This window comes from Lipotes vexillifer, unplaced genomic scaffold, assembly GCF_000442215.2.
Source record: "Lipotes vexillifer unplaced genomic scaffold, Lipotes_vexillifer_v1.1 scaffold18, whole genome shotgun sequence".
NCBI lineage: Eukaryota > Metazoa > Chordata > Mammalia > Artiodactyla > Lipotidae > Lipotes > Lipotes vexillifer.
In genome coordinates this window covers 1,182,875-1,196,398 of record NW_006782126.1, presented here as the reverse complement: position 1 = coordinate 1,196,398, position 13,524 = coordinate 1,182,875, and the positions used below count along the sequence as shown (strand labels likewise).

General features: G+C 42.3%; 1 protein-coding gene across 1 annotated transcript; it reads right to left on the bottom strand.

Moving 5' to 3' along the window:
• Nucleotides 1-8,756: 8,756 nt before the first annotated feature.
• On the bottom strand, nt 8,757-10,748 carry CALHM6 (calcium homeostasis modulator family member 6). Its single transcript, XM_007454994.1, has 2 exons — nt 10,204-10,748; nt 8,757-9,252 (listed from the first exon to the last, which is right to left on the bottom strand). Exons 1-2 carry the CDS (start codon nt 10,729-10,731, stop codon nt 8,830-8,832), a joined length of 951 nt encoding a protein of 316 aa, XP_007455056.1. The 5' UTR covers nt 10,732-10,748; the 3' UTR covers nt 8,757-8,829.
• Between the last annotated feature and the right edge of the window lie 2,776 nt (nt 10,749-13,524).

Below are 13,524 nucleotides of genomic sequence, written 5' to 3'. Positions count from 1 at the left end.
ACACGGGCCTCTCACTGTTGTGGCCTCTCCCGTTGCGGAGCACAGGCTCCGGACACGCAGGCTCAGCGGCCGTGGCTCACGGGCCCAGACACTCTGCTGCATGTGGGATCCTCCCAGACCGGGGCACGAACCCGTGTCCCCTGCATCGGCAGGTGGACTCTCAACCACTGAGCCACCAGGGAAGCCCTATTGCATTTTTAAATTCTGCTACCATGTTAATTTTCAAGAACTCTTTTGTCCTTTGTATTTTTAAATACAATTCTATTCTCATTTCATACATGTCATGTCTCCTGTTACATCTCTAAAATCATTATTGGTCATCTTTTTAGTTTTCTTAGGAGTACATAGTGTCTGTTTCCTCCAAGTAACTTTTTCCATTTGTTTTGGCTTCTGCCTCTCATACTTTTCTCAAATCTCTGGAGCTCCTTGTTTATCCACCCATATTGGATAAAATATGAACTTTAGTGGAGCTTGTAGATTATGGGCTTCAACATAGAATAATAAATTGAGGGACTTATTATATTATTTTTTATCTTAATAAATATTTTACTTTAGAATAGCTTTAGATTTATAGACCCGGCAAACCATTAATTTGTTTTCTCCTCTTCTGGATCATTTTATGAGGATTCATTGGGAGTGGGGTACAGATTGGAGTAAGGAATTTTTTTCCAAAGGTTCCAACTTGGTGATTTTTCAGCTAGGATTCTTGAAAGTCCATCAAAGTACATTATTTCTTCTCCAGTTTCACTTGGTCTCAGCCCTGCTGGACTGATCTAGACCTGGCTTTGACATCTAGTTTCAGAGTTAAATACCCTACCCTATTTCTGACTCTCTCAAGAGTTGGATAGCAACTGAGTTAGAAAGTTGGGAAAAGCAGGCAGCTATGGGAAGGATCCTTAACAGCTTGTCTTCTGACATTTCTTCTGTCTTATGGGGCTGTGACAGGGGAGTGTCAATAGTTTCCGCTGGTCTTTCCTGGAGCCAGATATCTCCCGTGAAACATAGGGAGCATCTGCAAAGTGAGGCCTGTTTGCTTGGATGCTCTCCTGAGTCTGTCCTTGTACAGTGCAGAATGTTTTGTGGTGGTGGCTGTTCTGCACCCAGGCTTCAGTCTGCAAGCAGGCAGGCTGGCAGTGGGCAGGACAATATCCATGGGCAGCTGGTGGGCTTTGCTTTGGGCCCCAAGCACATTCTCTGTCTAAGGGAAAGGGGTCTGCGATCTCCTTGGCCTTGGGTGTGAACGGGCAATGGGTGTGAATGCTTATGGCCTTTGCTGGATGTGCTTTTTCAATGAGATCATTCCAGAATTACATTCCTGTGAAATATTTCACTCAGGATGTGAAGCTAGATTTGTGTGAGAGCCCTGGCACTAAAACTCAGGGCTCAGAGAGGGGCAGGAATGATAACTGAGACAAACAGCTCTTCTTTAGAAAGAAGGGCAAGGCAGAAGGAGAGAGAAAACAGTTATCAATTTCGCATCTTAAACTGGCGCACTGTAAGCACCACAGGAGGTCAGGATTGCCACTCAGACCATGGAAAGGGCAGGTGTGATGTTAGTTGCCCCAGCTGCCTGCCACCCCCGAGCAGTATGGCAATTTGGGGAATTTAAATGTGAACCTCAAAATGTGTCATTTTATTGAGGTCTCTTCTCTTGGGCAGTCAAATTTGCTAGATATGACTCTTCTGACCTACTGCTTGAAGAATGTGAGCCTGAATGCCAGCATTCTGGGAGCCAGGTTGGGGAAAATAAAATTCAGTATGTATATTTTAACTTTTATTTCACTTTGTTCAATATAGTATCCCTGTCTTCAACTATCCTGTTGTCTCAGTTCAGAAATTGTTTGAAAAACTTTATCTAGAGATTAAAACCCCCGTTTTTGCTAAAGTAGCGAGAAGCAGCTGTCCAGCTGCTTGGAATGGCAGCAGAGAGCTGAGGGACCAGTTCTTCTTAAACAAGCTTTCAACCAATCCTGCTTATAACTCTGCTGCCAGACCCATTTCCAGAGGTGACTGCTGCTGCTAAATCCTGATCCTTTTGTACAGATTGTACGGTACAAATCATATTCCTTCTTATCTTTCTCCAGTTCTGGCTTGGCATTCAGATTTCTCAGGCCTGGTAGTACAGTCACCACTTACCACCTGCTTTCCAACTTCCAAAAAAAGTGTTGCCTTTTCCTCTCCTGTTCTCTGGTTGCTTCATGACATGAAAAAAGATCCTTTTATTTTGTTTGCTTGTGGTTGAATATGTACTTTCAAATCAACAATTTAAACCAGAAGTACCTCTTTGGGTAGCCTCTCACTGCCAATGATCGCATTTATCAAGCACTCCTTAAGCAAATATAAATTATTGAATCTCAAATTGGAGTGGGGATATAGAGGATGTGCAGTAAAGGTTTACATTTTTAGGAAATAAAATGCCTATTTTATAGAGAGAGATTCAGCACACATCTGCAGGGAGAGTTAGGCAGCTTCTAGCTGGGATAAATGTGCCTATGAGGCTGGAAGGGTTGTGGAATTTTGTTGGTATGTACAGTGGCAAGCAGATTTAAAGTTAAAGCATGTGGACTCAAAGTTAGTCTTCTTAGATTGCATAGGAATTGAATAAAAAGCAGTTGTCTCATCAAGAGTTCTTGAGCAGAGCTGGGAGCTGAGAAAGGGGTTAGGATTGTTTTGATTTTTTAAGAGGAGAAACATCTGGTTTTTATTTTATGCACTGCCCTCTTTCCAAGTGCTTTTAAGTATCTTTAAAGATGCCTAGACACATGATGATCTGGTCTCCATGAAATAAACTATAGTTTAATGAATCCCCTATGTATCCATTTACTTGCTTGGCCATTGAAATGTTGCCCCACAGCTTGACCATGTCTCAGACTTGAGTTCATTCAAGTTGCTATTTTTGAATAGACTGTGTGATTTGAGAATACCATGAAGCAAGCCAAACAACAGTTGGCTTTCCATCTGCTTCTGATTATCTGAGGTACTGGTTCCCAAACTGCATTCTGTGGAACATCAGTAGCTCAGGTTGCTAGTGGATACGCCACGAGAAAAAACTTTTGGCTATTAAATTTTGTTTCTCTATGATATGCAAGCAAAATATTAAATATATTTATATAACTGTTTTTCTTATGCTATAAACTGCCTTTAAGAAACGGAGTGCCATACACAAAAGATGAACAAATAACATAAATAATCACGTGATTGACAAACAAGTGGTTTTCAAGTCTAGAAATGATAGTGTATTTACCAAAACACAATCTCTGGTTACTGATATATTATCATAGTCACGTACCCTGTGTCTTAAAATTTCAAGAAGTATTTGTGATACTTAAACTCTTTTTTCTTCTTAATGAAATGACATATTTAATCTTTCTCACTTGTTTTTATCAGTTTTGTTGTTGTTTTGTGGCGTTTACAAGATAATTTTTTTTAAGTCTTCAGAATCATTCTGGGAAGAGAAAACACAAAATTTTAATATGATACAAACAGGTATCTGATCAAGTGCTACAGTGAGTTTGAGAGGTGAAGTCATGAGTTCAGAGAAGGAAGATGTTGCTGTGGACTGATGGGGTTGGGGGATGCATTGAGGGGGAAGTATGATTTGAAATGGGGCTTGAAAGTTGGAAGATATTGTGTGATGGGAGATAGTCCTCCCTTGGTCTCTCATGCTTTTGCACGTCTTACTAGTATGCCAGGAATGCAAGGCTCTGACTGTTTTTTACCAGGTCATTTCTCAGGATTGTGTTTGCAGCAACCTGCCTTGAGAGAAAAAATTTCTCTCTTAGACAGAAAGCAGGCTTCATTACTACTTGCTATAAAATGGTGGTGCCCTAAGCTCAGTGTTCTCTCCAGCAACACAACACACACTGTGTGCAGGTATCCATCTTAGCTTTCTGTGTTGTTCCCCCTAGGACTTGGGGGCAAGGGGAACCAATGCAAACACAATGCTCATGCTGTCTGCTCTGCTGTGATTAATATAGATTTTGGTCATTGGCCCAGAAATTTCATCTCTTCTGCCAGCCTCCATGTTACAGTAACAGGCTAACTATTAGCTTGTAAGTAGGATAAAATCAAATCCCAGTCAAGACATTGGAACAATGACTGAAAAGAGAACCAGTTGAGTGAAGAGGTAAGACTGAGCCTTTTGCGCTGTTTAATGGTGTGGTAGGATGTCAAAAGCCTGTTTAACTCAGAGATTATATTTATATTGGATAATATTAAGAAGTAAGGGTAGACAGGTGGGATGGAGTGGAGGACAGGTAGATTTTAAAAGCTTTAAATGACGATGCTATGGACTGAATATCTGTGACTTTTCAAAATTCAAATGCTGAATTGGTTTGTCTTGATTCAAAATGAATGTCAAAATTTGTGGATATTGAGCTCTTTGTGACAATCACTGTTTAATATATGAGAAAAGGTGATCAGACACTGCGAACATACTGGGAAGAGTTCTGAAGAAGTTAGTCTCCATAGCAGTATTGGTTTGAATTATTTAGATTCTTAAGCTGCCACTGTTAAAAAAAATTTTTTTTTTAATTCTACACACACCGAATGAAACATTACATTGAAAACTACAATCACCACGCCCACAAAAGAAGGTGAATTCAAGAAGAGAACGCTCCAGAGAAAGAAGCTATTGTGGAGAAACTCTGAAATGGCACATCTGGGTGGGGCGAGGAGAATTCTTTAAGACTTAATGCTGGTTACCATGTTCTAGAGCAGCAATGTTCAATAGGAATGTAACTCAAGGGAACTTCGTTGGGGGGCTCTGGGTAGCCTGGGAGTTTATTACAGTTTTAGTAGGTTGACTTTTCAGTCCCTCCCTGATGAGTGGGATCCAACTCACTAGGAAGCCTTAAACTGTTTCCTCTTTTGTGAAAATTCCTCCAAATATTCCTAGGCAGAATTTATTTTCTCTTTTCTCAAAACACCTTATGTTTCTAATTATCGTATATTTTATTCCCCTTCCTATAATGGTTAACTGTTTACTTATTTGCCTACCAATTCCTTGAGAGCTCCTTAAGAGTGTTATCTTATTTCTCTCCTTTTCTCCAATCCAGTTAGCCTACTGCCTTACAATAATAAAAATATATTATGTTTATTGAGCATTTTCCTGGCATTATCTCAGTTGTGAGCAAAAATCATCTGGGTAAATAATATGATTACTCTACATTTTACAACTGCTGAAACCGAGATTTGGAGAGATGATCAAGCTCATATCCTTAGTAGAGGCTGAGCCAGAACAACAACCCAGTACTGTAGACTGAATGTTTGTGTCCCTCCAAAATCCATATGTTGAAACCTAACCCCCAATGTGATGGTGTTTGGACGTTGGGCCTTTGGAAGGTGATTAGGTCATGAGAGCAGAGCCCTCATGAATGGGATTAGTGCCCTTATGAAAGAGACCCCAGCTCTCTTGCCCCTTCCACCATGTAGGACACAGTGAGAAGATGACCATCTGTGAACCAGGAAGTGGGCTGTCACCAGACACTTAATGTGCTGGTGTCTTGATCTTGGAGTTCCCAGCCTCCAGAACTGTGAGAAATAAGTTTCAATTGCTCATACACCACCCATTTGTCTCAACTGACTGAGCTCTTAATCACGATATTATAAAGACTATACATTGAGTATAAAAATGCTTCTTGAGTCCACGACATGGCCTGTTTGGGGCCAGGGTCAGAAGAGTGATGTATCCTGCGAAATAGTGGTGACCGTGTTCCCACCATGAAATAACTGTGCTGTGTCCTGATCTCACTGTGTTTGTTCAAAGTGGTCTTAGCTATCAGTAGTCGCCAAGTTTCTGAAGGACATGAAAATTCCTGGGGGGTCACTAAGGACATCTGTATCTTTTCCGCTCACAAGGGCACATGGGTTTAAAAGGGGAAAAAAATCTAACCCAGTAATAAAAACAGCCAAGCGGCCACTTTGAACTACATGATCCAGAGAGGAGCAGTCCCCTAGCTTCAGTTCTACCATGTGATCCTGGCTTAGCAATGTGACTTCTCTAACCTTCGATTCCTTACTTGTGAGTGTGAGTGATGTGTTTCATGGGTATTCCACAAACTCCTGAAAATAAAATGAAATGAAGTGAAAGATACAAAATCTCTTTATTGACTGTAAAGCCCTACGCCAGTAGTAAGGGTTCTTTTTAATCGTTTCTAATTATACTCTTAATATTTATTATTTATTATTTTAAAATCCAAAGATCAAAAGTGCATGAAGCGTATTTTAAAAACTTGGCCTATGAAAAACCAAATCTCTTACGCAGATATAAGTAAAAAGTTTAAGCCATCTGAGCAATTCACGGTAACTAATACCATTCACCAGAAACACAATTTGCATCCAACTGTTCTTTATAAACTAGTGAGTTTTGCATTATCATTCCTGTCTCATGGCTAAAATTTAAAAGCAAAGCTGTAAGATCTCTGTTTGTATCTGCCTGTATTTTTATATATGTCTATGTATGTATGTAATAAATTTGTGATTTTTTTCTACCTGCAAAAAAAAAAAAAAAAAAAAGTGCATGAGGTTCAAAAGAATCCCTGACCCATTATTATTCCTCAGAATTGACCAAATCTGATAATTTTGTGCCTATCTTTATATATTTATGAATGTGTGCATATATATGTGTGCGTATTTTTTTTTTAACACAAAAGGAATCGTATCCTACTAATCAGTAGAATACTATGCAGTAATTTTTCAGGAGGTAAATTGTTATGTATATATACATGGAACTATGATATTTTATATGAAAAATGTGCAGAGCCACATTTATAGTATGAGATAATGTTTATCTAGACATGGAGTGTACAGCTTCCTCTGGGAAGAACATATTGCAAAGGAATGAGGTGATTTCACTTTTTCTTTCACACATTTCTCCATCATCATTTTTTATCTTAAGCATATATATTATCACAATAATATTAAAGACCGTGCAAGAGAAAGTGGAGCATAAGTCAATAAAATGGAACATGAGACTACTGAAGACAGTATTATACATAAGTATAAATGGTAGGCCAGAAAAAAAATATTGAAGAGAATATACTAAAGAAATTTTTAAATAAAGGAAGCAAAAATGAAAGTAGTCATGATATGATTTTCAAAATTATTCATTAGGGAATAGAAAAGAACTGATCATGCAGTTTCTCTGCCAACTTCCTTGCAATATATGACTCTCAATAACAGGATATTCAGCTCTACTGACCAGTACTTTTTAATGGCCCCTATGCAACAAAGGGCAAATAGAAGCAGGAGCAAGGATCTGCCGAAAGAGGAAGAAGGGCTAAATATGATCTGTGCTTAGTTGTTTTACAAAGTCTTCATAAGTCATTTTTTTAAACGCACAGAACAGCCATAAATTTAGGAGATGGACAGGAATGACAGTCTAAGATCCCCTGAGAAGTCCTGGCATTATCAAGCAAAAGAATTTTATCTATAGGTATTTTTGCTCTCAAAAAAATCCTTGCATCCTTTTCATCAACAAATGCTGTCAAAGTCTACCTTGAATCTATCTTCTTTTTCTGTCTTCATCACCATCAACCAGGTTCAAGTTCACTCCCACCTATTTCCCCTGCAGTAGCCTCCTGATTAATCTCTCCATTTCCACCCTGGCTCTCCCTCTTCCCCCTGCCATTCCTTTTCCCACAAGAAAAGCAGATCAGGGCTTCCCTGGTGGCGCAGTGGTTGAGAGTCCGCCTGCCGATGCAGGGGACACGGGGTCGTGTCCCGGTCCGGGAGGATCCCACGTGCCGCGGAGCAGCTGGGCCCGTGAGCCATGGCCGCTGAGCCGGCGCGTCCGGAGCCTGTGCTCCACATCGGGAGAGGCCACGACAGTGAGAGGCCCGCGTACAGCAAAAAAAATAAATAAAAAAATAAAAAAGAAAAGCAGATCAATCTTCCTGAGATGTTCATAGGATGAAAACCAAAATCCTCTGCATGACTTGGAGGGGCTGCATGAGCTGTCCCTTGCACATTTTCTCCAGTTGCCTTTAAGGCTCCTGACTGTACTAAGATCTTCCTCACCTCCGTCTTTGTACAAACTGTTCTGCAAACTGAAATGCTCTTCTCTGACTCTACAGATTTCAGTTTCTCACAGACCTCCCCAATCCCCTCCTCCTCAATCTAAATCAGCTCACAATTTGTATATCTATATTTATTTGTATGGTGTAGGCTTTAGCTGACTTCCCCACTCCGTTGAAGCTGTGTAATGACCATATGAGGGTTCATAATACTATCCTTTCTACCTTTGTGTATATTTGAAATTTACCACAATAAACAGCTTTAAAATTTTCCTTCTGATCCTACAAACTAAATACAGGCTATGCCTGCAATTATCATAGTGTTTCAAATTTTGTTGTTAAAAAAATTTACTTCCCTTTTCATGATGATTTTTTTTTTGTATTTTGTTTTAGTAGCCATAAAATGCCAGTATTTTAAAGTTCCAAACAATGTGCTGTCTGCATGAAAGTGAATTTGAAATTAACATCAGATACCCTAAAAGAAAGGTCTGAAGTTCAATTGTTCTTTTGCTGTTTTTGCTACTAAATTCTTTTATTTGAAAGCAGCATTATTTTTCAGTGAAAAATACCCTAGGCTAGGGATATAAAAATTCTGATTTAGTTCCAGGTTGTCACTTTGAGAGAACTGTTTACCTTTGCTTCCTTTTTTTCTTATAATATAATAAAGAGATAAAGTTCTAAATTTTTATTTGATTTAATATGCTATGTTTCCATAATTTGGAAGACCAGAAAAAAAAAAAGTCATAAACAATACCAATGTTTATTTTTTTTAATGAATCAATAACTCAAAAGAACTTTTTTCCTATTCATAAGGTCATAAGTCTGGAGTGCTGTTCATATCAGATGAATCTACAAAGCCAAGAACAGGAACCACCGCATCTTCTTTGGAAGATCTGATACTTTGATTCTTCTCTTTTCTGTTCACATATTTGTGCAAAATGCTGTAGTACTGTTCCTTTGGATTGAAAGTATATAGTGATGAAATTTGCTGCCAGTCTTTTATGCTTGGAGTGTTGTATTCCTTTGGATGTGAACACTCAAAGAAACACTTGATATTTTCTTTTGCCAGTTCAGTTGCATGTTCTGTGGCTTGACTTTTAAGGATCCGCTGCTCCTGTTCCAAATAGATTTTCCAAAATTTCAGCTGCAGGAAGCTAACTGGAGATAGGCATCGGGTGATGGATGTAAAAATCAGGAGGACGATGATAACAACTGCTATCAGGACCCAGCCCAACACCTTCGGAAAACACAACAAAATAGCAATTTAGTCACGTTTTATTTTAGAAATGTTTAAATCCTCAGATAAAGTTTGAACTACTTAGAGTTATGACGATGAACAAGCAACAGCTTTAGGTCTTAATCCCTTACGAGAAAGAAGTGGCAGTAACCTCTCGAACCCCTCAGTACAAGTGCTCACTTGACAAGACAGTCATTTTCCAAGGCATGTCAAGGGCCCAAGGAGGAGTTTATATGTCGAATCCCTGAAACTCAAAACGTGGAATTTCAGAAAATCCAATGAAACAAACATTCATTTCCAAGAACCTCTTAGCTTTACAAGCCCAGAAGTAGTGTGGGGTGATGGCTTTAGAGCCAGGCAGACTCATTTTACTGTAACAATTCTGACTGGACAAGCAACTTGACCTGGACTCAGTGTATTCACTGTAAAGACATTAGAGAATAATAAAGGAAGTAAAGGGCCCAGCACGGTGACTGGTACAGAGTGGATGCCTGACACTATACGAGTGCCCAAGTGCCTTTCTCCCTTTAATTAGTTATCCTCAATATTTTGTAATAACCTATAAGGGAAGAGACTCTGAAGAAGAATACACACGCACGTATAACTGAATCTCTGTGCTGAACACCTGAAACTAACACGATATTGTCAATCAACTATACTTCAATTTAAAAAAGAAAAGAAAAAGCACCGAGATAGGAAGGAAGGAAGGAAGGGAGTTAGGGGAAAGGAAGAAGAAAGAAAGGAAGGAAGGAGGGAGGGAAGAAAGAAAGAAAGAGAGGAAGGGAGGGAGGGAGGGAGGGAGGAAGGAAGGAAGGAATGCCTATCGGCTCACGAGACGCCAACAACCATTCTAGTTAGTCTTCGGGTGTCGCATTTCTACCTCCCCCGTCCATCCCCGCAGAAGCCCGTCCCTCTCCGATCCCCCCAGCGCGTCCAGCGCGGGCGCCCGACCTGCGACTGGGCCTTGAGCTCCTTCTGCAGGTCCTGCACGTCGGGCGCCTGGACCTGATGGCAGGGCACCAGCGGCAGCTGGGCCGCGCAGCCGGGACTGCGGCCAAAGCACAGGCGCCGCGCCACGAAGGCGCTCCCGCTGGCGGCGCACTCGTAGAAGGAGCCCCCGAGCAGCGCCACGGCCACCCAGGTGAGCGGCGCGACGGCAGCGACAGCGCTGAGCTGCGCGCACACCAGGGCCCCGCGCAGCGCTGAGCCGCAGTCAGTGCGCGCGCCCGGCGCGCAGCAGCCGGTCAGCAGGCGCCAGGTGCGCGCGCTCAGCACGTAGCCCAGGAGGAAGAGCGCCAGCGCCGGCACCAGCAGGAAGACCAGGCCGTAGGGCAGGTTCCAGGCGGCGCTGCACGGGCACTGGAACACCGCGGTGGAGAAGATGCGCTCCCCGCCCACCGTCAGCAAGCTCACCAGGACGTAACCCAGCGCATTGCGGTGCTTGAGGTGCAGATCCAGCACCGCCCTAAACTTCTCCATTGGTCTCCTACCCCAGGGCGCCGTGGATGTGCCCGTGTGCTTCTGCCTCTTCGCTGCCCAGCTCCTCGAATGACCTGGGGAGGGTCTGGGGTCTGGGGTTTTCCCTGCTCTGCTAAGCCGCGCCTTCCAAAAAAGAAAGAGGTCTTCTCTGGGTTTCCTGAGCTTTCGCTTTCTTATTTCAACCAGACTAGGTGTGGCAGACTCAAAACACATACACCATTGACCTCCCTAGTACCCACGCCTTTGCAGAAGCGGAGGTACTGGTGACCCTTATCCTTCAATTCCGGAACTCTGAGGGAAGATAGGCCCTGTTCCATTGTGAGTTTTGTTTCCTCCTAACTGACAAGGGGATTTTCCTTCCCCTTAATGACCCTATGCAGTCACCAAATGAATACTTTTTACTTGGGTAAACTGGGAAAAACACCATCTTTTCCTCGATGGCAGCCACCCTGGCTCCTAAACCCACTCCCAGTCAGACCAAACAATTGCAAGAAACAAAACAAAACAAACAAAACTGATTATTTAGAGGAAACATTATTCAAGGGCAAATTTCCAGTTTCTCTTTCATAAACTAAATCGCAGCAAAGCCCGGCTCAAATTCCAGTACGTCCATGATGTCTGTCTCCTTTCTGTCCCCCTTCTGGACAGAACTACCACTGTCCTCTCCTCTGCATGGTCTCCTGCAGGGCATTAGCCTGAATAGACATTATTGACTTCTGCCTCTTTTTTTCCCCCTCAGGTGGGTCCTAACACTGGTAGTACGTGGACAAGTGTCAAATCCTTACTCAGTGACCACCAAGTTGATCAGCAGAGGAGAGCGGTACATGGTTGCTCAAAAAACACTAGTTGAACCAAAAAATTTCAATCTGCAGCCACATCTAACTAACATTATTTCCTCCACTTTCAGTTTTCTCAAAGCAGCATTTCTCTGACACAAGCTAAAACCACTTCTGTGAAACTGAGCCTTACTCTGCGCAGCTCCAGAGTGAGGTGAGGTGTACTTGAAAGAACATGGGCTGTGAAGTCAGGTGCATTGTGTGTGTGTATGTGTGTGTTTAATAAGTTAGCTCCCCCTAGACTCATCATGCTCATTTGTAAAAGCAGAATATAGTCCTCACTTTTCAAGATTGTTGAGACAAGTAAATTGCGTAGCATCTGTAAAGCACTTTTACACACAGGGTGTGCCTATTAACGAATGCTCAGTGTGAGGGATTACCTCTCACCTTGCAACGTCAGTAAGAGACAACAGACAACTGTGCTGTACATTATTTAAGAATCCAAATGAATGCTCTATTTTAGATCAAGGATTGTATTCAGTGACTCAATGATCCTCCACAACCTTCAGAGGATCAGTGTGCCCTGAGGTGTCCATTTCACTTCAAGGAGGGTGTCTGGAAACAGAGTCTGGGGGGGCAGGTCGCAGTGAACTGGTTGCTGCTCAAGCCCATCCCCTAGGTTTGCCTTATTTATCTGGGAAGAACAGGTAGCCCACAGAGCCGACTGGATGTTAGAGACAGGGCAGGAACATGTGACTCTTTTCTTAGTTCAACTTGCCTCCTGAGCTCCCTCCCACCACCAGTTCCTGGCACAGAACCACCTGGCACTGGGATGAATAGCTACTCTCTCTGTGTGAGTGCTCAGAAGCTGTCCCCAGATCAAGGTCCTTTCTGTCATGCTGGACAGTTGGGGCCCTCTTCTCTGGAGTTGGAACAGGTACTGCCAGGCTTCCTGTCAACTTGCATCAGAGTTGCATGTTTGAGGCAAATCACTCCTGCTATGACTATCATCTCTGTAAGCCCACATATGCAAAAAATCTTCCTTCCCTTTTCCTGTGGGTGACCCTTCTCCTCTCTTCACTGCCACCCTACTCGTCTGAGATGTTGCCTCCTTTCCCACGCTTTCCACATACCATCCTGAACAAATTCCACTATATCACAACCTTTGTGCAGATGGCTTTATCCAAATTTCCCTTAATTGTAACCTAACTCAAATGTACCCTTCCATTCTCTTGAATGAGATTTATTTATTCTCCCACATTTCTCAGAACAAGAGGGAGGGCTGGCATTCCCCCACTACTACATCCACACCTGGGCTTTTTCCATCACTTCTAATAGATTATCCTCCATCAGGGCTCAAGCTGTTCAGCATGACCTCCTCCGTCACCTCAGTCCCGCAATCTGTTTTCATTCCCTTCATTTATTAAGACATTTGCATCCAGCGACAGCCTTCCTCTTCTTGCTCGCCGCTGTCAAGGATTTGGCTTCATTTATTTTTAGTTACTATCCTGACTAGAGTAATTCATTTGTTAACCAATTTATTAATTAGTTCATTTGTTCATTCAGTCGTTCATTCATTTAAAGGTTTAATAAGCACCCAGAATATGCCAGGTACCCATAAAAGTGCCTGGTGTTATTGGGTACAACAAGGAACAAGACCAAGAGATGCCCTGATTTCACTGAGCTGATGTTCTAGTGGAGAGGATATAGATTATGAGGGGGAACGTCCTCAGGTTATGCAGATAATTAAAATGCAATCATGTGGTACAGTGTCCTGAGAAAGCCTCTATGAGGAGAGGACATTTAAGCAGAAATGCTAATGACAAAGGCTCTGGGTGTAAAGGAGCTTAGTATTCTGCAGTTAGAAAGACAGCCGGAGTGGCGAGAGCATTGAGAGTGAGAAGGAAGGTGGTGTATCACGAGGGCAGAGCTGCAGGTGGAAGGTCAGGTTTAGGGGCTTTATAGACCAGAGTATGCGGTGTATGATCCTGCCCGTAGAAACTCATTACAGACTGAG